The sequence below is a fragment of the Vipera ursinii genome (genome assembly GCF_947247035.1).
Source record: "Vipera ursinii genome assembly, chromosome: 1".
Classification (NCBI taxonomy): Eukaryota; Metazoa; Chordata; class Lepidosauria; order Squamata; family Viperidae; genus Vipera; species Vipera ursinii.
In genome coordinates, this window is record NC_139512.1 from 278,329,065 (window position 1) to 278,354,683 (window position 25,619).

At 36.4% G+C, this 25,619-nt stretch overlaps 1 protein-coding gene across 3 annotated transcripts in view; it reads right to left on the minus strand.

Moving 5' to 3' along the window:
- PRKN (parkin RBR E3 ubiquitin protein ligase) overlaps nucleotides 1-25,619 on the minus strand; it is a 712,723-nt gene that overhangs the window by 96,481 nt on the left and 590,623 nt on the right. For all 3 annotated transcript variants that reach the window (XM_083372991.1, XM_083372990.1, XM_083372989.1), the window contains 2 exons: nucleotides 23,632-23,693; nucleotides 19,049-19,198 (listed from right to left, as the gene is read on the minus strand). In XM_083372991.1, the coding sequence (XP_083229117.1) occupies nucleotides 19,049-19,198; nucleotides 23,632-23,693 (212 nt within the window). The remainder of the gene's footprint in view (nucleotides 1-19,048; nucleotides 19,199-23,631; nucleotides 23,694-25,619) is intronic.

A 25,619-nucleotide genomic window follows, 5' to 3' on the forward strand; every position in this document is an offset into this window, starting at 1 on the left:
AATCATTAAGCATAGACTATGATTCACAGTGTATTGGGTTTTATCCTAATATCCTACAAAGGGAGTTCAACTTACAAAGTTTTTGATTCAACAGGCACCCTTAGTAATGTAAGCAGAGCAGGAAAAACAATTGTGGGTGATTCTACGTCTCACTTACCATCCCTCTTTTTCAGGAAGTACACTCACAAATCACATCCAGCACTTTTTTTTAATCAGTGGCCAAAGTTTTCTCACCTAGAACTTTGATAGAGTCTTAAAAGAACTATCGCATGTATGAAAAACAATTATCACCATATTTTGAAAAAACAGCCTATGAGGAGTTCCCACTGAGACCACCCACATTTCTTGTTGTTTGAAGTTAATTACTAGCCTAATCTCTGACAAACAATAAAGCAATTTCACTTCAATACAAGGCAATTTAATAGGCTCATTCATCTCACTCTGACTAAAGAAAAAGGAATCTGGTTATGATCTGCAAATCAGGCTATGAAAAGTTGTGCTTTCATTTGAAAACTGGAGGCGGGAGAACACCATCATTTCTGAGAGCAAAGAGGTTGTTTGTTTGAGGTGTTCTCTCCAAAGTAACATGGAGGGCTAGTTGTGCATCTTGTTCCTAACAGCAAATTAGCTTAATAGTAAATAAGAAACAGCAAATACCTAATTTCACTCTCAGACTTGAGTTCCAAGGGTATCTTTTGACAGGGAAGCATCACACATGGTTTACTGAATAAACTACAAGTGACTGGGTTTACACAACCCTTGTCACTATAATCATGGTTTCCAATGTGTAGAAGATGAGTTCACAAAATCCATTTAAGTTAAAACCAGGTAATGCAGCCTGGTGTGATATGTGAGGCCAGCCAATATATGGGAAGACAATGTTGGAGATACAAATTATGTATCAGCAATTAAAAAGAGCAACAAGTTAAGGTTTATCATTTAGTAAGAGAATATAGGCTCCCCCCATAAATCTTTTATTTAAAGCATTATGTGAGCTAGTTTAAGTATATTCAAGTAGTTTTATGATTTTAATCACATTTTGATATTCTCTGTCTTGCTAACGGTGGTCTTTAGTTGATACCTATCCCCTTAAAACTTATTATCACAGCTTTTAACGCTTGGAAAAAGTTTACAGGTTGATTGTAGCCTTCCATACCATACCATGTTTTTCTCTACTTCTAATTCTGATGATTATGTTGCACCAAGCAATGGGAAAAATAGTTTCCCCCACTCCTAATAGTAAAAAAAAATGGAACAGCATAAATATGAAGAAAGAGAAAGAAAAGGTTACATTTTCGTTCAAGATCCAATGGTGACTGTATGTGATTTTCGAGATCAGCATCCAAATCCCCTTCTTGCTCCTCATGAGACCATAAAACATAAGAAATAAATCTGTTAGCAATAAGGGCTCACTGTCAGTTCATGTTGAGCTTATAGACCACTCCAATAACTGACCCGAAGAGACTTACAGTGCACAATTTGAGTTTAACAAATAAAATAGACAGCATTTATATAATGCTGTCAATTACAAACAAGTAAAATAATTTTAAAAACCACACATCATACTTTTGCGGTTATAATTGTAATGCAACCCTCTAGTTGCCAGAATATGCTGCCAGCTTGAAAACCATACTTCACTTTTTGTCTTCATAGCCGATGACTTCAGTTCTTTCATTTAGCTTGCCTTCTTTCAGTTAGCATGAATCACAGTGAGATGCATTAATCAATTCTACCAAATACTATCTTTCCTGAAAACTCCTAACATGTCTTGCTAACTGCTTTCTCCTTCAGGTTAGAGAAATGAATAGAAGTTCAACTGTTAAGGACATTGATGGTATTCAATAGAGAAGTCTTAGTTAAAGACCTGGAAACAGCCAAAACAAAGTCACCCTGTAATGATGAGGTTCTTGAATTGTTTTCTAAAAGTTAAAGCTGAGGGTAGTTGCGCTTATATATTTTTTTATTTATTTTATTTTATTTCCATTTTATATCCCGCCCTTCTCCGAAGACTCAGGGCGGCTTACAAACTTAGCAGTAGCCTTCATTCTATGTATATGCCTGCTTATTAGGGCTTTCACACACACCCCCCAAGCGGCATTATTACAAAGTCAGCTTAATTGCCCCCAACAAATGATTCTCCTAAATTGACGGCAATGTTAACTGTGCTAAGCAATGCTAAGTAGATGTTACAAAGACACCTGGAAAACTGTTCCTGGGGATGGAGGAGCCTGGGAAATAGCTGAACAAACCAGGGTTGCTCCACAAAAAAACTTAATGAAGATTTGTAAAGAAACATACAGAAGAAACCCAGGAGATAAAAAAAAGGTAGTCACTAAGAAAGAGTATGCACAGGCAGCTCATATTGTCCAGACTGGGTCAGACAGGTTAAAACCTGGAATAAGCTGAACTTAATGAAAGAAGCAAAGAATAATATTCATTTTTCACTTTTTCACCCCTAGCAAGAGCCTACATTGTGCTACACTGAACTGCTTTGTAATTAAAAACAAATCCAGACAACCCCAATTCTTATGTGTTTATGTTTTGAGTAATCAGTATTAATTTCTCACATGGAAAATTATAATTAGTACAGCAATGCACACAAATTGACTATTAACCTGTTGTTTTTAAGCCACACTTTCAGATTTTAATAAGAGTTATTTTAAAATTTGAATCCTTCCTCCTACCACTGATCAATCCTCTTGTACTCAAGCTGAGATATTTTTTATAGCCAGAATGAAAAAAAGAGGAAATACTCAACAGTCTAAAGTTTGTGTGTTGAGAGTCCATAAGTCAGGAGATAGTAGATGAACTGCATAAAAAAACAAGCTGTCAGACTGTGACTACAGAAAACATGGACTGCTTAAAAGGAAAAAAAAAACCTGTTACCAGAGTTGTTTAAGTACATTTTTTTTCTTAGCATATTACCCCAAATGATTCAGCCTGGTTTTTTTTTGAATATGTAAGAATGGTTTCCTTAAAGTTACATTCTCAAAAGAGATCAGAGGGGTGTGGACAAAAAAGTGGGTTTTCTCTGTAGCAGCCCTCATGGAGGACAGGCTAGTATTTGGAAGGAGAAGGGTAAAAGTTAAAGTCTTAGGATAGAATAGTAGACAGGAATAAATAGAATAAAATCTAACAGAGAAACATGAAGTTACACATGAAAAACAAAAGAAATATGTACAGAATGGGGGGAAATCTGGCTCAAGAGCAACACACATGAGAAGCTCCACATGCCCCATCAGTGTAATGCAACTGCAAAGAAGGCAAATAACATCTTGAGGAACAACAAGAGGAGTGTAGAGTCCAGATCGCAGGAAGTAATTGTCCCACTCTACTTGACCTTGGTTAGTCTTCACTTAGGGTATTGCATTCAGTTCTTCACACTCCCATTTTAAAAAGATATGAACAAACTACAGCAAGTCTAGAGAAGGGCTACCAAGATGGCAAAAAGTGAGAAATAGTTAAAAGATCTAGGAATGTTTAGCTTGTAGAAGAGAAGGCTAAGAGGGGACAACGAGACCTACATTCAAATATATGAAGGGCAGTCCTATTGTAGAAGGTTTGAACTTATTTTCACTTGCTCCAAAGGGTAAGACTAGAACTGTTGAGAAGAAACTTCAAGGATATAGATAAAGAGTACATATTAGGAAGAACTGTATTACTATTATTCTTCTCATCTTTCCTTTTACCTGCTCCTATTGGTATCTTATGACTATTAGTTTGTTGGTTGTATCTTATAATTTATGATTGTATCTTATGATTTATGGTTTTTCACTTTGTACACTGAGAGCTTATGCACAGAGACAAATTACTTGTGTGCCCAATCACATTTGGCCAATAAAGACTATTCTGTTCTGTTCCATTCCATTCCATTCTATTCTTGAAGAGCTGTCAATCAATAGAATAGGTTGCTGCATGGAGTGGTTTCTTCTCCTTCACTGGAAGTTTTCAAACATAGCTGGATAGTCATCTATTAGGCTTGGGGCTTTGAATCCTGCAGTGTGCACAGGATTGAGCTTGATTTCTTAGATCCAATCCAATAGATTCCATGACCTTTAGTTATATTGACTCTTTTAGCTACATTGTCAGTTTTATGAATAGTTAGCTGGTATTCCCAATACTGTAGCCAACCTGCCAATCTAAATGCCAAACAATAACTAAATTTGAATACATGTCTTGTCTCAGATAGGGGGAGTTTTATAGGAAAACAATGTTTTTCCTCAGCTAACAAGGGAATTGATTCTCTTTGGCCTACTTCTAATAAAGAAAATGAAAAATAATATTAAAAGTAGTCCCGATAGTGAATATTTCAACCCAAAACTGGGGATCATAAAAATAAGTGAGACAAAGAGTATCCCGTTTATAGAGAAATGGCATGTTGAAATGAAATTAAACACATTTGACATGTGCTTTTCCTTGCATTTTTGAATGGAAGAACATTTAGTGTATACAACTAACATTATTGATTGTATTCATACAACATGCTAAGCCTAAAAACCACACTACAGTGAGACACAAACATTGCTGAATTGTCACTTTGATCTCAGAAATTCATATCAGAGCATTTCAGAAAAGGGTTTGGATTATCCTGCCTGATTGCAAAATAATATGCTTTCTAAAAGTGTGATTAATTATTCTGGATTATTTCATTAATCTGAATAAAAACATTATTTCTGCATTTGGTGACATCTATCAGAGGTATCTGCACAGTACTGTAAAGATGATGATGATGATTATCAAATTTATATGCTGCCCATCTCGCAGTTCAAGGTGGTGGTGTCAAGACTGCGATTGAAGCTCTACCTGTTTTTATGGCTGCGGCTGCTACTATTCCTCATACTAAAGTACAAAGCTGTAGTTTCATCAGTTAAAAGAAAAGAAATTCTTATAATGAGATGTATCCAGTGCTGCATTATGTATCACAAACCACGTCGCTATAGGAGCACAGTGCACAAATTATCCTGACATTGATCCAGATGCCAGGAGATGATATGATTCATGCAAGGATGAAAAAAAACTTAGCACTTTAACTTTAATTTATAGGCTTAATGGATAATTGCTAAATGGCTGGCTTCTCTGAATGCTTTATAAAGGATTAGAAGTTGCCAAAGTATCTGCATATGTAGCTCTACTCTATATTTGCTCCATTTTGTTGTCACTTCTCTCAGTCATTTCCCATTAAAAACAAACAAACAAAAAACCCCAGCGACTATACAGATGAACACTTGCAATTCAGGAATTAGAAAAGAGTATAGATTTTAATACAGACCTGTCAACAAGCTTTTAGCAGAGCTTATTACCTGGCTGTTTTTATGCTCATAGACCAAGATCTGCTTTCCAGTTCGGAGGCCACTTTCCAGTGTCTTCCAATACGAGTTACAAAACTGATGTTTAGTAAAAATATGCGAAAGCTCTGCCATTTCTCTAGGGTATCCCCCATCTCAAATTTCATTAATAGCCTATTTGTCATTGTCAGAGTATCTATTACAGCATTCGGGCTCTGAAGGCTGTCTCACTACTAGCAAGATATGACAGGACTGTAAGAATGGGAGGAGAGGTGACTGAAGATGGATACATACTGCACTGGTGACAACCTGAGAGAAGGATGGGGGTAGATCAGTAAAAATTTCCATTAAATCAAGAAAAACATAACTTGCCTCTCATATCACCTCTGACGGCTTCTTGCACCAGCTGTTTTATAGACATCCTACCAGGGAACAAATTGCTTTCCTAGCAGGACATTTGGACATTCCTATATTAACAGATACGGATCCCAGCATGCCGAGTCAAGCAAGAAGGCAATTTAATATGAGCAACATTGTCATCTCAATTTAGGACAAACAGCAAGGATGCCCTACAGGGCATTGCAACAGCTTTTCGAAGAACACAACATAAGACATCCTTGTTGTTTTTCTAGTAAATAGCCAGACCAAGAGGAATGGAAAAAAAGTGAAATGCAAATTGCCAGGGAGCATCACTTTCAGTCTATAGGGCTTGTGCTTCTGCCAGACTACAGCATCGTTGGGAGAGAAAGTGAATAACAACAGCCAGAGAAACAAGCCTAACACAAGATGGCAGCCCATTCATACCCAGGTTCACCAAGGTAATTGTCAAGGCGACAAGAAAAGCTTTGGTAGGTGACTCTGATATAATGGCACATGTCGGCTTATAAAGCTTTCAAACACAGGAGGCACATAGGTCCTGCAGGTAACTTTTTCTATTACATTTGGCAACCATGCCAATCTACAGCTGCCAAAAAGTTAGGCACTACAGTAACTCAAAGATGAATTGCATGTTGGGTCTGTGCTATGGCTTACTTGTTCAGAGATGACTTATTTCAGCAGATAGATAACTGTGGGATATGTCATGACAGTTTTAATTATGCAGAAAAGTTGTCTCTTTTAAAATACATGGTAGGGCTACGCATGGATGAAAATAATACTTTTTTTAGCCACGTAGAATATCTTAAGATTGTTTAAGACATTTGTTAATTTGTTGAAGTCATCTTGTGACTTAACACAAGGCACATAGCGATTTGTAGCCTTCTGATATCAAACTAATACCCTTCTGATAAAATGATAAAGTACAAAGCATTATAAAATACAGCATGTTCAGGGTTAAACTACATTTGTAATTCATGCATTTGCCTCAGTCAAGTAGAAAGGGAAGATTTGTCTAATTATTGCATTAAAAAAGTATCGAAGGGGAGGGAGGCTAAATTATTCCCTTTCTTTCCCTTCCTATATTCAATCATTTCAGACTTTTTTCTTAGGTATCTTAGCTACGATAATAGAGAACATCATGGCTGAGAGAAAGTGAGTTAAGACAGAGTAATGAGGTGGTCCAACTCCCTAGACCCCAATCACCTTAGGTTTTACAGAATAAATGAGTCAATATCAGAAAACAACTGTTCCATTATGTCTAATGGGACCCTTAGCTAGCTCATTTATGTAAAAGCAGAAGAAATGTTGTACTATATACTTGCAAAACAAGATTAACTTGATAGTAATCTTGATTTAGATTGTAGGATCTGCTGCCTTCTCAAGTCCACATAAAAAGCACCTTTTTTCTCTTTAGTATACAGCTTCAAAGCAAATTAACTCTAGGACAAAAACAACAGGTGTGAAATAAGCAGGGAAAAGTGTTTCAGTGATAGAGTCCTAATAGCATGTTGTTAAAGTACAATGCACCCTTTGCAATGGCCATAAAGTTTCTAGAGAAGTGACGGCAAACCTTTTAGAGACCGAGTGTCCAAAACCTGCCACTGTCCCTGCCCCCCCACTCCACTCGGCCCCCCCACCCCACTCCCACTTTGCACCTGACCCGCCCCCCCTGCCCTGCCCACCCGCAGGGCCACCCACTGTAAAAGCAAGAAGCAATACAACTGAAAATATATCATGTTGGTAGAGTTTCAATAAATGAATTTCTTTATATTCTGCAAAATTTATTCATCCTCTATCGTTAACCTGGAATCAGAAAAAACCATTAAATGCAGATAACTCCCTCTTTTGTGAGTCAGTTGAGATTAAAATAAATTCAGTTTGGGAATGAGGCAGACAGAGAAAAGAGGGGGAAAAATCCCATGAAAGGATAATTTATTTTGTTTCTGGGATCTGGAATTGTAGCCACTAATCATTGGCAGTGTTTCTGTGCCAAAATTGGCATAGATAGTAACTACTGTCCCTTACTATTATGAATATAGCAGTCATGAAAACAGAATGTCTCTGTCAAGATGTGGCTCTTTTTTTTTAAGATGATCCAAAATGTAGTTTTTTGTTGTTGTTTTTTCTAAAAAAACGGATTAACTGCCCACAGTTCACTAATGACAATACTAGCAATCAAGCTAATATTCAAAGCAGAGATTCCGATTTATGTTCCCCTCTCTATTTTATTCTTACTATGACAGAGGGATCATGACTAGTGATCTTTGTCAAGTTTTGAATCTGTTTTGCCTGGTTTACTTCTCTAATCAATATATCACACTGACTTTAAAACTATTTTTTAAGATGTGGAATTAGCACATTTGTTGCTTGCTACAGTGTTCTAGCTGTCGAATAAAATAACTTTTCAACACTTATCTGGGTATTTTTCAAGTAAATTCCAATTGGTTTTAAGAGATGATATCTTGATGACATTTGCTTAAAAGTATCTTGATAGCAGTAGCTTAAAAATGATTATGATAGGGAACAAAAAAGGATATGAATGAGAGACAAATGAGCTGAGGAGCTCTGGGTTACTCTCTTTGAATAAATGTTTATCCTTATCTCAAGACAGAGACATTTATAATTAATCATCCCAAGAGCAGTACGTCATGAAATATATGGCATTACACCAGACACATTAGCAAGAAACAAAAGGAAGATCTCCTTTAAGTCAAGTTCAATTCATGGGCTCACCCATGCAGTTTTCTTGTCAGCAGTACAGTATGTTAATGGATTCACATTACCTTCTTCTGAGACATTTTGCAACATCCTTCCTAATATATACTCACAATATCCCATTCAAGTATTAAGTAGGCATGAGCTGGCTTAGCTTTCAAGGTAAAACAGGTGCCACCACCTGTTGAGACATTTTGATAGGATTTTTGTCATTAAAAACTGGCACAGTCCACTTGTATAGAGAAATCCCTGTGATCATTTTCCTATAGTGTGGAAATGCAGAACGTATTGAAATTACACAGATTGCATTTCAATAATCAGGGAACATTTGTAAATGATATGAGGGCAATTTATTTCTGTCATGTGTCAACCCTTCAGCTGGAACTCTGTCTATGGGTTAAATGTCCTTTAATGCAATTTTCAATAGCTACTGTCACACTGGAAATGAAGATTGAGTTGTTCAGCTTGGTATTGACTGGAAACACGCAAGAGATCATTTATTAACAATTAAATCCAAATCTGGTTGGAACAAACACTAAATGTGTCTTCCGGGATGCAAAACAACACAAGAACATTCATATATTTTAAAGCATGTAAAGCATTTTTGCAAAATTACCATTGACTGAGTAAAGCTGGGGCAAAAGTCATTCCCTGCTCCACTCACATTCACAGAATGGCCTCTTGAAATGTTGGAAATACTTAAGGAATTCAGAGGACAGGAAAATGGGTTTGCTTGATTTTTGCTGATTCTCAGCATCCAACAAGCATTACTTGTAGAAAATGCCATGGCTAGTATAAACTTACTATTGTTCTAGCTGAGAAATTATAATAAACTGGAGGGTCAAATTTCTATGAACTTATTGCATGTATGCTTGCATGCATCTATCTATCTATCTATCTATCTATCTATCTATCTATCTATCTATCTATCTATCTATCTATCTATCCATCTATCCATCCATCCATCTACCTACCTACCTACCTACCTACCTACCTACCTAGGTGCTGGGCAATGAATAGGGTGATCCAATTTCTCACCATCAGTTGGAATCCAGCTGGTGACAATTCTAAAACTGGAAATCTAAAATTTATCTATGAATTCACACTGGACCTCCACAGTAAATTATGGTTCATAATTTTAAATGAAGAGACTTTAATCTTGCAGTAGATTAATTCAGGATCAACCACCACTACCACCATTTATATCTTGCTGGTGGACAAGATATTGTAAATCTATAAACTGAGATATAACAAAATGAATTATCATTCTTTAATTATAAGTAAATACATTTGATGGATTGACCAGAGACTTCTGGAAGAGAACTGCTAGATCCCAGCATATCAACTAAAAGCGTAAGAAAGATTATATGAGTTTGAGGAAGTTTCTGATGATGGCTAGATAACTACCTGTAAAAATAACTGTTTGGATGTAGCAAGTCTGAGATAATACCTGGATTATAAGTCTTCACATAGCTGTTTTCATGCTCCAAATTTCTCACTCTTTGTATCTTCTTTTATGCTGTTACATATTTTATTTTAGATTTTATGATTACAGAAATTAGGGCTTTCCTTAGTTTTTTTATTGTAAAAAAGAACTTATATAATATCTAAACATTATAAATAAAAGGATAAATACAAAAAAATGGATGGTCCTGAGCCTGGTCTTTTTCTGGCATATTTTAAGTCTTTTAACTGTAAAGATTTTATGGATGTATGAAATTCAATGGTGAAAAAAGTAAGGTTCTACATTTAGGCAGGAAAAATCAAATGCATAGGTATAGTATAGGTGGTACCTTGCTCAATACTAGTAACTGTGAGAGGGATCTCAGAGTCTTAGTAGACAATCACTTCAATATGAGCCAGCAGTGTGCTGCAGCTGCCAAAAAAGCCAACACAGTGCTAGGCTGCATTAACAGAGGGATAGAATCAAGATCAAGTGAAGTACTAATACCACTTTACAATGCTTTGGTAAGGCCACACCTGGAATACTGCATCCAGTTTTGGTCACCACGATATAAAAAAGATGTTGAGACTCTAGAAAGGGTACAGAGAAGGGCAACAAAGATGATTAGGGGGCTGGAGGCTAAAACATATAGGGAACGGTTGCTGGAATTGGGTATGTGAAGTTTAATGAAGAGAAGGGTAAGGGGTGACATGATAGCAGTGTTCCAATATCTCAGGGGCTGCCACAAAGAAGAGGGAGTCAAGCTATTCTCAAAAGCACCTGAAAGCAGGACAAGAAGCAATGGATGGAAACTAGTCAAGGAGAGAAGCAACCTAGAACTAAGGAGAAACTTCCTGACAGAACAATTAACCAGTGGAACAACCTGCCTCCAGAGGTGGTGAATGCTCCAACACTGGAGTTTTTTTTAAGAAGAGACTGGCATCTGGCATGTTTTGATCTTGCATTTATAAGCAATTGGCTCTCCTTTGTTATTAATATATTAAATTTATCTTAGCTTCTCTGAGAGACGATTGTTTGAAGAGTGAAATATACATTTTCCAACTATAAATATGTCCTTCAAATGAATAAAATAGAAATAATTCTGCTAACAGAAAAAAAAGAAGGCTCCTAAAACCACCCTCAGTTGTACGACCAACTTAACTATGCTTTTTTGTTGGCATTTGATCCATCAGAATATGTAGGACAATTTTTTTTTTAAGTTTTCTTGGATCTTTTGGTTTATTTTTTTATTTGCTGAATAGATTATCACTGATCTGCCTGTCATCTGATTAAACAGAAGAGCCATGGAAAGGCAAAAATAAAACTCATTAGTGTTAGCAATGATTTAATTTAAGAGAAATATATGGATAGAACACAATCAACTGAGATATGATTATCCAAGGACGACTTACTGCTCCTTCTCAAGGACATTTTAAAGCTAGTGGGATTTCCCCCCCTCCCCCCTTATTCTTTAAGATATTTTTTAATGCCCGGACAGTCTCTGCTTGTGTAGTCCTTTTCATACAGTACTCTCTGTGAATTAAAGTTGTCCATTGCCCTCGACAACACAATTTGTTCATGTCATTCTCTTCTATGTAAAAGAATCATATCATGTTTAATTGAATCACTTTGTTTTCTTTTCAAGATCATTTAAGTGTTTATTATATTTTCTTTATTTGTACTGTTGGTAATATAACTTTGATCTCCTTTAATCATCCGATTGTCTAAAATTGCAGAATGGCAAAACATTGAACGGAAACATGTATTTTAATTTCATAACATGTCTCAGATGCATTCACAGTCTCTAACTTTCCTGATTTATTGTGATTTGACTTGATGTCACTTCACGCCACTAATTTACAATGCAAATCCATACATTTCTCAATAAGGGATACAGAGATGGCTTTAAACACTATATAGGAGAAGGCATGCATCTGAATCTGTAAACTGAATCCCATTAAAACTGCAGTTTGGAACAACCATGAATTGTTCTTCAGTAGCTAAAAGTAAAAGGCTGTAAAAGTAAAATGTTGTAAGAAACAATGGATGGAAACCACTTAAGAGAGAAGCAATGGAGAGAAACTTCCTAAGATTGAGAACAATTAACAGTGGAACAGCTTGCCTTCAGAAGTTCTGGGTGCTTCATCACTGGAGGCTTTTAAGAAAAGAGTGGACAGCCACTTATTTGGAATGGTATAGGGCAGGGGTAGGCAACCTTGGCTCTTTTATGACTCATGGACTTCAACTCCCAGAATTCCTGAGTCAGCTATGCTGACTCAGGAATTCTGGGAGTTGAAGTCCATGAGTCATAAAAGAGCCGAGGTTGCCTACCCCTGGTATAGGGTCTCCTGCATGAGCAGGGAGTTGGACTAGAAGACCTCCAAGGTCCCTTCCATCTCTCTCTCTCTCTCTCTCTCTCTCTCTCTCTCTCGTATTAAATGTAGAAAATCTAGATAGTCTTCAAAATGAGTTTCTTCTGGATTCCCATTCTGGATACCTGTGTTTAAGGCAGAACTATTCCTGCTTGATCAAGTTTCCCCAACATGGCTAATGCTGAGAATTCTGGGAGTTGCAGTCTAAGAGAACTGAAAGGCACCAAACTAGGGAAAATGCCCACTGAGGACACTGAGCTAGTATAATCTTTTACATCTGACTGTGATAAAACTAACTTATTCATCATTTTAACCGATTAAATGACAGCCAAGGACAATAGTGTTTGTACTTGCCATATCTAAAGCTTGGGCAAGTAAATCCTAAATTAATAGGCTCCCCCTAATCTTCTCCTTTATCTAATATCTTATCTTTTCTCTATGATTAAATGACTTTCATGTACAGTGTTACAAGTAAAAGGAATATAATATCTTTTTAATAGAATGCCTTTTCTGCAAAACCAACTAGGCAAGCCTAGTTAGAGTTCAGCTCGCTGCTTTTATACTTGTAATCAATATTCATCATTGCAGCTTGTGAATTGTTCTTGTTCCAGTGTGAACGATTCGTAGATGATTGTTCTGAGAAGGTTGTGCTGTAATTGGGATCCTGTAGTTGGTCTCTGTTGCTCTCAGTCAGTTGACAGTCTCGGCTGATTACATTAATGTTTCATCTTTTATGACTCAGCGCTGCTGAAGCTTTTTGTTCAAAGCAAAAGCTTGCCATTTCTGTCCTCAATTATGTTAATGTTTAGATTCATCTTGATGTGCCTTATCTGTTTTCAAATGCAGTCAGTTGCAAATTATATACTGTCAGTGGGAGAGTAGCAAAGGCCCCTTTATGCCCTAGAGGATTCTTTGAGATTTTATCTTTTGTGTAGATGTCTTTTTAACTTGCAGCTAATACAGAAAAGGAATGCAGTAAATTTTAGGTTGGGATAATAAGAAACAGAGAGAAGTAGAAATCAACAAAAGCATCCCTAGTAACTATTGACTGCTAATTTTAATGGGTTTTCCAAAAATGAAAGCTTTGGGAATTGATTATGCATGTATGAAAGTTTAAAAAAATATTCCAAGTTCTTGGTACATTGTGAACTCAGTTATTTGTAAAAAAATAAAGAAAAGCATTTACATCAGCATTCCTCTGTCTGGCAGCTGTTAGCACTGAAGTTCTTAAAATTTTCATCCCAAGGGGATCATCAAATTGGGTAATTGTGTCTAAGTGGCAAATAAATAACTAGATCCTTATATTCATTTGTGGACATCATCTTCTAATCTAGGTATAACTTTCCCATTCTGGTTGAAATATCTACTATAAATCATCATGAATTTTGATACAGTTCAAAGGAACCAGTAAAATCCAATTCTGGGTTCCTTTTCAAACTGATAGGAAATAGCAATAGCATTTAAAGTTATATACCGCTCTATAGTGCTTTACAGCACTCTGAGCAGTTTAAAACATCACAATATTGCCCCCAACAATCTGACTCCTTATTTTACCAACCTCGGAAAGCTGTGTCAACCTTGAGCCGGTGAGGATCGAACTTCTGCAGATGGCAGAGTTAGCCTGCAATAATGCATTCTAACCATTGTGCCGCCATGGCTCCAAAGCCGTATAGTTAAAATACATTCTTTGGAAAATTTAATTTAATTCTTGAAGATAATTATCTTATTAGATATTAATTATTCTAGAGAAAACCTGTTATCTTTCAACAAAGGAGTAATTTGCTTCGGAATTGAAACCAAGTGAGCTGGCAAGATAGAATCCCATTTCAATCTAGACTGTCCACTCAGTAGAACAAAGATGAACAGATTTCCTGCCTTGTGCTTATGGTGTAATGCTAGCAACTCAGCATTTAGCAATAATGGAGAATGTCTATCTCATTTTCATTTCTCCTGGGGTTAAAAAAAATCCCAATATAATGTCCTAAAACAATTCTGCTGAGAGACAGCTATTAATCTCAGAAATGTTCTCAGTTTTACCTTTTGGTATTGTTTTAAAGCAGAATCTAAATTAAATATGAAAAGCAATAGGAGATTCTAATTATAAGATAGAAGAATGGCCACCTTTATACTTTCTTTGCTAACAGTTCTCTAAATGCTAGGGTTGATTTTCAACAACAACAACAACGAAAATACATAATGATACACATCTCATTCCATTTTTCTTTCAAAGGTAGTACACAAGATTCTTGATGCTTCATTTCATTTTTAAAACAATACCAGGAAATAAGATTAATCAAAAGAGAATGGCTGGAACAAGATCTCTGTAAATAACACTAACTACAGTACAACACTACACTGACTAGCATTAGGCTAAAAATTGAAATAATGCGCTTTCTCTCTCTCTTTCTCTCTCTCTTTCATATTCACTAAACTGAAAAAAGCAGCTGAAAGGAAGACAGTAGCAAACTACTTCCATATTATTGCCAAGAAAAAGGCATAGTTGCATCCATATAATAATCAAGAATTGAACTTGACTTGGAAGCAACTTTAGTTTTTTATGAACATGCAAGCCAATGCACTGATGGGAAATATTTAATTATTTTGAAACTAACAAAGAAACACTACTGCTATCTGTTAAACTGTCAGTTATCAGCTGTGTCTCATCTCTATGAATTATATGGGAAAGATAGAAATTCATAGTAAAAAAATCTCACAGGAAACAAATATCTGCATTGTTACTTACATATACTGAAAAGGAAATAAAATATATTATTTAGCAGTCTTTGTCATGAACGCTCTTCAGCTTGGTCAAACTGCTAGTCTATTATAGTGCCATATTAAGATCAGCTGAGTTCATGAGTGAAAAACCAAAGAAAACTAAAGGGCTCCAATCAACCCACAAACAACGGGATGACAAAGTAGCAACAATGAGGTAATGGGATATCTGCAAGAAGTACCATTTGCTTGCAAGCAAGAACTGGTGGGGCCATAAAATAGAGAACATAATAGAAAATGAAGAAGCTAAGTGCTATGGGGCTTTAGAATTCAAACTGACAAATACTTGCCACATAACACCCCAGACTTAACAACTGTCAATAAAAAAGAATGGATAGCAGTACCTGAAGATAGCAGAATACAAGGAAAAAAAACCAGAGAAAAATCACAAAATTCAAAACCTGAAAATAGAAGTAGAACAACTGTGGCAAAACAAAGAAAAGGTAGTATCAATAGTAATAGGCCCCTTGGGTGCTATTCCAAAATAATTGGAGCATCACTTGAATGCCAGTGGCATTGGCAAATTTACCACCAGTCACTTGCAAAAGGTGGCTTTACTTGGAACAGCTTACATCCTGCAATACCACACCATCAAACAATAATATCTGCCTAATCCAAATCCACGGGGAAAGACTCAACAGGTGGATAAAAATGCCATATACAGTCTAAACATCTGGCTGACTGTGTGACCAACCATAATACGAATAAAAACAGTCACCATGCAGGAAAAGTCTGTGTTTTTTTTAAAAAAACCCTTCAGAATCAAAGTAAATCATAGCAGTCTTAGATAGCTATATAGGATCCAGGGACATACAAATGAAATAAGAACCCTGCATGATGGGAGAATGGTTCTCACTTCTGTCATTTTTAAATGGCAAATAGCCAACTCATTAAGATTGCAGCTTAGATATTGGGTAGGCTGTTCCACAAATAAGTGGGATGGATATTGTTGCAAATTGCTTGGATTCAGCAAATAAATAAACAGAGTTAAAGCAAGACTGAAAAATGGATGAAGAGCTTCAACCGCCTCTCTGGGCACTGCTGCTAGACATAAACCAGAATGATGTCTCTGACACTTGATACGTGCAGTCTAAATATGTTTGGATTTTGTTTTAGGGTATAGTCGGTGTTGAGGGGATTCCCTACGGAATTAAGAATCTTATTTAACTATTTACTTAGTTTGCTTTCTTTCGAATACCCAAATAAAAATTAGTACTGGGAATGTTTCTTGGCACTAGTCCCAAGCTTATCGGAATCCAAGGGACTTCAAGTTTGAATAATAAATATACAAGCAATTTGTAGCCACTTTTAAGACAAGACAAAAAAAGAGCTTTATTTATTGAATCCTTGACTATCCAGGTTTTTTTCCCTAGTAGTTATGCTAGTTGGTACCAAGCGATAACAGAGGCATATTTTCTTGCTGGTTAAGCATGTCAGTCTTTTCTGCCTAGAGACGAAAGCAAGAGATTGGCCTTATGAATAGCAATGAAGATGGAATAACTGTGTGCAATGGACTTTGGGAAATCAAATTAATATTTTTATGCATAAAACAAAGTAAAAATGGATTATATAACAGCAAAGCCAGATCCTTAACACCTTAATAGAACATTCAGAATAGTAAAATATTCTTGCTCATACAAATCTGGGTCAAAATAAACATTGGGGAGAGCACCAATCTTTATTCCTCTATATATATATATTTAGTGCTGCAGAAAAATCAAAGGGAGCATTATTTAAAGATGAAAGGGTTCCTTATAATATATTAAACTTTGGAAACACCTTTATCTCTGAACAATATGATATGATATTTTGATTTGTCTTGAATATGCAGTAGTCACTTTAGTAGCAGTGATTCTTCTTCATACAGAAGTTAAACACAGAATTGCTTCTGTTTTAATATAAACATTATATAAGCAACCATTGCTACAGGAGAAGAACAAGTAGAATGATGTCCCATCAATTAAACTGTGTCATCTTGTGGGATCCAGGAAGCATACTTTCACTGTTGTAGCACCTGTCCTTTAAGACAGTGGTGTCCAACCTTTTGGGCACCAGGGACCAGTGCCATGGAGAAAGGTTTTTCCGCAGACCACAAGGGGTGTGGCTTTCAATACTGCCTGCATCCTGAAAATGGAGCTTTGCTTGTTTGTGCGGCCTGTTTGCTGGCATGCTGCGGACCGGTGGTGGCCCACAGACCAGGTGTTGGGGACCCCTGCTTTAAAATAATGTCCCACTAGAGATTTGTACAGCCACAACCCTGTTAAAAATCTGGACATTCTCCTAAGCCTTGGGGTAGCGTTGTGGAAGGACAGCTGATGTTGCTATGTCTGTTGAATGGCTGAAGGTGTCCTGTTATTCTGGTTGGCCACAACCTTTGTGATTTGTATCTCTGCACATTTTTCTTTTTTTATCTGCAGGCTGTCCAGAGTTGCTACAGAGTTGGGTGGCCTTTAAATGTGGATTAAATGAGTAAAGTAAGTAAATACATCCATTTTTTTCAGATATTTATTATTATGGCCTTTTATGTTTGCTATTTTTATATTCTCACTTTTAATCTATTGTTGTGCATATACTGTATAAATTTGATAACTAGATGGGTTTTACATGTATACGCGAGGATATTTTCTCATACAAACCATCTATAATGTTATGTTATGTTATAATTACAGCTTGTCTCAGCTTTGGGGAACACTATTTCACATGCTCTACTGCTGTGTCAATCCCACCTAACTTCTAGAAGTTTATTTGAATTTATTAGTATAACCAATAATTATTCTTCACATTAACAGTACTGACAGATGCAGAAGTCTGTTATGGTAACAAAAGGATACATAATTTCCTTTCATCCTTTTTTTGATGAAAGGGATAAAATATCCTAAATATTTAATATTAAACCAGTCATTTAATCTATCACCAGGGAAATTGATCCAATATATGTAGTTTGGCCTTTGACAACAAAAACATTGCAGCATAATGGTTATACATTTTGGTAATGTATATTATTCCAATACATTTTGGTAATGTATATTATTCCAAATATAATATTTCTTTCAGTTTCAGAAAGTGGATAGAAATGAAGAATTGATAAGAATTGATGCTCATACAAAAGCTATTTATATCGCTAGTAACTAAAAAAACTGAATTAAATGGAGAAAGCTCTCAAACTTCTAGGAAATGATCTGGCTGAGATACAATCCATGCCTTTCAAACTGTTTTAGGAACATATTCCTAATAATTTGCCATGTAAAACTGATTTGTTAAGTCACCAGGCTAGAAAGCAAGAGACTGAGTTCAAATTCTTCCTTTCAACACTTCTGAAGTGTACTTTGCCTGTATTTTTGAAGAACTGTGCTGTTATATTTTTCTAAATGCATTATGAAACATAGTTTTCAAGGCCCAGAGGCAGATTTAAAAATGTCACCTGTGTATCCTAAATTTTCTTAATTCTTTCCATGAAGGATATTGTTATCTGACAACACTGTTAGTGACAGAACAAAAATAAGAAAGATGCAATCCCTTTGTGTGGCCGTTTCATTCCAGTTCTTTTCTGATTCTGGTTATTTAAAAAGAGTGTTCGTTCAGCATAGTCGTTTAACCTGCATTAATCTTCATTGATTTACTCAAAACATACAAACCATTTTACTTACCTGACACTTTTTCTATCCTTGCCTCTGCCCTCCCTCCCTTTGAACCTATTTAAAGAGAGTGCTGCTAACAAAATAACAAATCTTTGGCTTTGGATCCTTTAACATTTTGCTGACTGCTAGGAGTTTTAAAAAGTGTCAATGCTCTTGCCTTGTCATTTGCACAATCCAAGTCTTCACTTAGATCAGCAATTTTGCAAGCCAATTCAAGCCAGGCATTCTGGGACAGGTATATTCTCCATGACAAAGTGGTCACTTCTGCACTGCAATCTTAAGTTAAATTTGTTTATTAGGATCTATAGGTCAGGATTCTCCTCTGTTAAGATTCAGAGTCAGCAATAAGAATGTCAGAGTTCCCACACACACACACACACACACAGACACCAAATTTCAACTGATTCATGCAGAATTATTTGGAAGATGCATTTTTCTTACCCCACAACCCAGTCCGTTTCTTGGCTCACACACAATTTTCCTCATTTCTGATTCAGGAAGCAGGCCAGCTCCACATCCTGGAGTGGGACACAAAACACCCCCCATCTGCAGAACGTATTCTTCTGCGCCATAGCATTGATAGCGATTGTACTGAAAGGAGGAAAAAAAACCAGATTCTAATGAATAAAGCATAAACATGTAACATCTTTCATTAATGAACTCAATTAATCTGGACAATACAGAAAATCTTATTTCATAGTAAGGTGCCAGGAGTTTTACAGAACAGAATAAAGAGTTGGAAGGGACCTTGGAGGTCTTCCACTCCTGCTCAAGCAGGAGACCCTATACCATTCTAGACAAGTGGCTGTCCAGTCTCTTCTTAAAAACCTCCAGTGACAGAGCACCCACACCTTCTGATGATTGACCATAAATCTTAAATCTAAAGTTAATTAGGGCTTGATTTTGGGATTATCTTATCCTGGTAAGAATTATTATATGCTTTTGAAAAACAAACAACTAAATAAATTTGATTCACTGGATTCAATTTGGGAAACAAAATCTGTTTTCACCTTGAAGATTATGTTTATATAGGAACCATACCAAACCATTATATTATACTTTTCCAAAGACAAAAAAAGGAGTAGATGAACTCAAGAAACAAAATTATGTTATGTACATTCACCTAATTCATTATTCAGTCACCAAGTTGTCTTTTGTATTTTAGATCAGTATTTTCAAATGTATCTTTTAATTTCATCTCTCTCTCCATTCACTTCATATAATTCTGTCAATACAAGTCCTACATTTTAACAAAAAGCCATTCAGTTGCAAAATATGCTACTGATGTACCTATAGAACACATGCTTTTAATCAGATTCCTTGCATTGAAATAACTTACCCAGCTTAGGAGCACCCACACATATTGAAGACAGTATTTCTGAAAAACTCTAGATTGCAAAAAAAAAATCTATCCTGAAGGAACTTAAAATGTTTCTTTAAGAAATGAACCCTGTTTCTTTTTCAAGCTCAATCAACTCAATATATATCTACATAGTAATGTGTGGACCTGCCAGAGAGGTTTTGTTTTGAGTTTCTTCAAAAGATGTGCTGGGGCAACACTTGTCTGCCTGGAATCTCTACTAAATTCAGTTCTGTGAATATAACTAACATGGGATTTATCTACCTGCAACATAAGAAATGATCAACGTAAACCAAAGACTTGTAAAAATTCAGGGAGGGTTCTTTTCCAAACCTATATAATCTTTCTCCTTTGTTGCAGATAATGACAACTTCCCTGGATGAAATGTGAGATTCTAATAGTGGAATTAAGCTATTCTAAGGGCCCTGCTCACAGTCACTCATCCCTAGTTACTTCCCAGTTGGATTATTGTAATACGCTCTACATGGGGATGTCCTTGACATGTTTCTAGAAACTTCAGCTGGAGCCAAGATGTAGCAGTGTGCACAGTTATTGTATTTCTGGTAGAAGCAATGGAAGACATCTCTGCTGCGTGAACTACATTGGTTACTAGTTTGTTTCCAGGTCAGACTCAAGGTGCTGGTGTTGATTTTTAAAACCCTATATGGCATGGGAACAGGTTATCTGAGGGATTGTCAGATATCTTTTTGTCCCATCCAACAGTGTGTGCATATTACAGGTTCTATTTTCTAGGGAATGAAATCCAGAAATCCCTAAGTTGTAGGCCTTTTCGGCTATGACAACCCCCCCCCAAGTTGTGGAATTTTCTCCCCCAAAGGTGAGGATGCCCTCATCTCTTCTAAGCCACCAAAGGTCCCTCAAGACCTGGTTATGCCAGGAAACCTGGGGCTTCCATGAGAAGGTGAACTAGTGAGATGGCTCCATTATTATTAACATCACTTCTTCATCTATTATTCTTTATTTTCACTTTATTCTTAAAGTTTTTAATTTTATAAAATAATGTAAATTATCATTACATTATTTATTTAGTTTTGAGCAGCAGAGTGGCCTAGAAGAGAAGACGCTCGCTTCACACTCAGGAGCTTGGGAGTTCAATCTTAGACAGCAACATATGTTTCTCTATCAGGGCGCAAAGAGAAAATATCTGCTGAGAACTCCATGTAGGCGTCAGGAAGGGCATCTGGCCAGCAAAACACCGCAGCTCCGTTCAGTTGCCCCAACTCCACCCTGATTAAAAGGGATTGCAGGGTCGTAAAAAGAAAAAAAATGTTTTAGTTTTGTTGCATGTCACTGAGAGCTACTTGTTTCTAAGAGGGGCAGCTAAACAGATTATATAAATAAATAATGCATGGTTTTTCATTTTTTGTTCATTGCTTGCCATACAGTCTCTAAATAGAGGCACCCCCATCCTGACAAACAAATTCCCAAACCCTCACATTATGATCTGCTAGAAGCACAAAAAGTAACATTTGGAAAGGAAATAGGAATCATCAATTTCAGCTCCCTATCCAATGTATGAATCCATAATAGGATTAATAATCACACAGAAAATAAGATATGGATATATAGTACTTGCTAATATGCTGTCATACTTCTCCCTATATTTCATAACTTCTTATTTATTAATGGCTCACTTAATAATGAGAAATCGCTTATCTGAAGAAAAGAATTAGCACACATGAAGAATAAATCACAGTTTTGGTGCTGTAAAGTTGCACTAAATTCCACAACTGGCAAAATTTCCCTGTTTTAATGTTAGAAATACAGGTAGCCCTCTACGTATGATTACAATTAAACTCCAAATTTCCACTGCTAAGCAAGGCAGTTGTTAAGTGACATTTGCCCCATTTTACAACCTTTCTTGCTGTAGTTGTTAAGTGAATCACTGCAGTTGATTAATAAGTTAATGAATGGTTATTAAGTGAATCTCGCTTCCCCACTGACTTTGCTTGTCAGAAGGTCACAAAAGGGTATCATTATGACACTGCAACCACCATAAATACATGCCAGTTGCCAAACATTCGAATTTTGATCACATGACCTTTGGGATGCTGTGACAGTTGTAACAGTCATCAGGGCATTGTAACTTTGAATGGTCACAAAACAAATGGTTATAAGTTGAGGACTACCTGTACTTTTCTTTAGCTACTATTTTTCTAAAAAGTAAAATATTAGGTGCACCCTGGATGAATCAATCTGGAATAGCTAGAGACATAAGCCCTGTCCCTAACTCCCTCATCCTTAGGACTGTTCTCTAAAATAGATAGTTTATTCCTCAATCCACGCAAGTGGAGGAAATTAGGACTATCAAAAATTTATTTCAAAAATAGTTTATAAGACAATTTTACTAACAAGGCACATGAGCAACTGTTCTACAATGTTTTAATTTATGTGGCCTATAGTTAAATGGTTAAAGTACTTCTACACAAAACTTTGGGAATAGAAACTGTCTTTGCTAATCATGAAAAGGACTTAAAAATTCATTAAAATTCATTATGCAGAATTGACTTGGGAGGCCGGTGTGTGGTGTAGTTGGTTCACATGGTGTAGTAAGATGGAGGGTTTGTTGTCACTGTGTGTTGGTGGGTGGGAGCACAAAGGGAGGCTCAGCTAATCTCAATGTACACATAGTTGTACTTTGACAATAAAGGTTCATTTCAATTTCAATTTCATTAAGTCAACTAAAGAAAAAGAACAAGATTGATACTTGTGAAATGCCATACCTGACAAATAAAGGGTATATAGTCCTAAATTATTTCAAAATATTTTGAAACTGAGTTAACTGCATGCCAATGATTGCAATGTTCTGTTTCAGGTCCTTCTAAATAACCAAGAGCTGTATTAGCATCAAACAAATTTTCCTCCAGGAATTTTACTATTAATATCAATATTTTTGTTACAATTCTTAACAGATGCATTTTTCAAAAATATTCCCATAGCATAATAAGGTTGATATCCCCAATACTCCTCATTTCCCATTTTTGTATAGCTGTTTAAAGATGGAAATGCGTGGCAAACTTTTTAAAAGTGTGGATTTTGACATACAGCTGCATTCCAAATTGTCTGAGGTCAGGAAATTGCAAATTAAATAATAGAAATGCAAATCATACTAAGTGAGTTGATCAACTGCTAGTCCATTTGGGTTTGTGTTCAAAAAAGTAAAAAGATAGATATGTTATACAAAAGAATAATGAAATCAGTGTTTGTCGTGTCCCGAATTGAAACTCTGTAACGAGTTGATACATAGTATTTAAAGATCTTAACCAAATGAATTAAAAGAAAGGATGAAACACCACACAACTATTTATAACTCAGGCAGTCTCTACCATCTTATTTGTCCACCTGTAAATTTACTGCCTGTTTTCTACAGGGATCCTGAGTTGAAAAGCTGTGGCTGGTCATGCATATATATCAATTAATAAAGTACCAAGAGAGATACCCAGAATAATGACAAATCATCTGAAAGAAAGGGAGTGAGAGATAAGTCACATATGGGAGTTCTGCTCCCCAATATTAGAGCACTGGGAAAGACATGAGATACCATGCTTCCCTGGGGAGAGAAGAAGCTGTCTCATTAGCGTCTATCGTTCAGGGCACCATGATACCATCTTTCAGAGTCAATATCTTTCAGAGGTTCACTCACCTGCTCTTCTCCAAGAATTCTGAAATGATGCAGCTCTTTAATCAAGGAGTCTGGACAGCCTGCTGCAGTAAAAGAAAAAGTGCAGATTAGAACTGATTCTGACTTGTTCAGAATGATGTACTGCAAGAACATACATAGTTACAGCATCAACAATGCTGCTTAAACAGCATCATAAAGTTCTGTGAACCTAGAAGGGATATATCCCATACTGCATTTCAGAACAGTTTAAGAATGCTACACATGTGAGCTGCTGAGAAATGGGGAAATTAGCAGAAGAGGATTTTCTACACAGCCAGTCTCTGCAGTTTTGTGATCTTGGGTCAAATACACCCACACACCAGTATATTATACTTTTTACCTTATACTCTTTCATCTCTTTCGCTTTCTCTCTCTCTTTCTCCCTCTGTCCATCCATCCATCCATCCACCAGCCAACCAAACAACTAACTAACTAACCAACCAACCAACCAACCAACCAGTGATGTAGCAGACATACAGTTACATAGGAACCACCAAAGGATAAGATGGATAAGACAAGTCCTGAAGAGCATATCAATGGGAAGAACAAGATCCATACCATCAACATGAATACTCTGCCAGTCATAATATATCTTGATGGTATAATGAGCTGGCCAAAGCAGGACATGGAAGGTGATGATGTGAAGACTCAGAAGCTCCTCACAATGTACAGAGGTTTCTACCCCAAGCCACACCCTGAGACTGTACAACAGCCAGAAAGAGTCTCATGAGTGCCAAAGCCACTGTCCTGCATGAAATCCAGAACATCCAGGAGTAAGATGGTACCCAAAGATGAGCTGATGAGAGGCAACAGAGGATGTGGGAGAAAGATCAAGCAGACAAAATGCCATGGCAATATTGCTCCTTAAGACTGAGTTGGGTAGTGTGGGTGGAACATGTGATGGAAGTAAGGAAGAAGAGTTAGCCATGAACATTTTTTTTTGCTATATAGATACACAAGTTGTACAGATAGTGAATGAGAATAGCCGGATTAGAATCTGTGGAAACAGATGATTAAAATATAACAGAATCTTCTAGGGTTTATATACAGAAACCAATATTCCACCCAAATAATATCTTCCTGTTTCCCATATTTATTAGCATATACATTATATAAAATGAAATACAAAGCAATAAATGTGAATAACCATAGTGAGAGTAAGTGTTACTTGACTTATATGGAAAGGCACTGAAACCTTCCAGATTTTCCCTAGAGAATTAGTTACATTACACTAAAACACACATAAATCAAAATTGGTTAAAATGTTAATTTTTTTTAAAAAAAATCTCAGCACTGAGATTTATATGAACACTAGAAATAAGCTCATTTATAGAAAAATGTTGCTAGGACTTGCATAAAGATCCCAGAATAAAGATTTATAATAGCATCAGCCAAATCTATTGCACTGATGTCATAGTACGCTCATAAATACCGATTCACCCTTCCACTCATTTTCAAATCTAAAACTGTTGAAAATAATTAAAATGCCGATGTGAAGGTAAGACCTTTATCCTTCTCGTGTCTAAGCTAGTGTTGAAGAACTCTATCCGTATGACCACATAATCGCTCTTGAGGTGTCAGGCACTAATGCCAAAGGATTTAGCGACTTCATCGCACTAAAATTCACTGCTTTTAGTTAACCTTTTCTCCTTCATATAGTTATTCTCATTAAGCAAAATTAAAAAAAAAGAATTTGGACTGAAGGTTAATCACAGTTGCCTTATTGATAATAGAGAGCAGAAAGCAACATGACTGAAATACATCTGTAAGTAGGCCATGAGAGATGAGGCAGGACAAAGGAAGGTATGACAACACCTCTGGGTGACCGACCCAGATGGGAGCCTACCTTATATCTCTTCCTTTGTCCTGTCTAATCTCTCATGGCCTGTTTATGTTTCAGTCAGCCAGGCTAGAGAGAAGTTCCCTGAAGATGGGCTCCAGCATGAGTCCAAAAACCCAGAAGGTTAAAC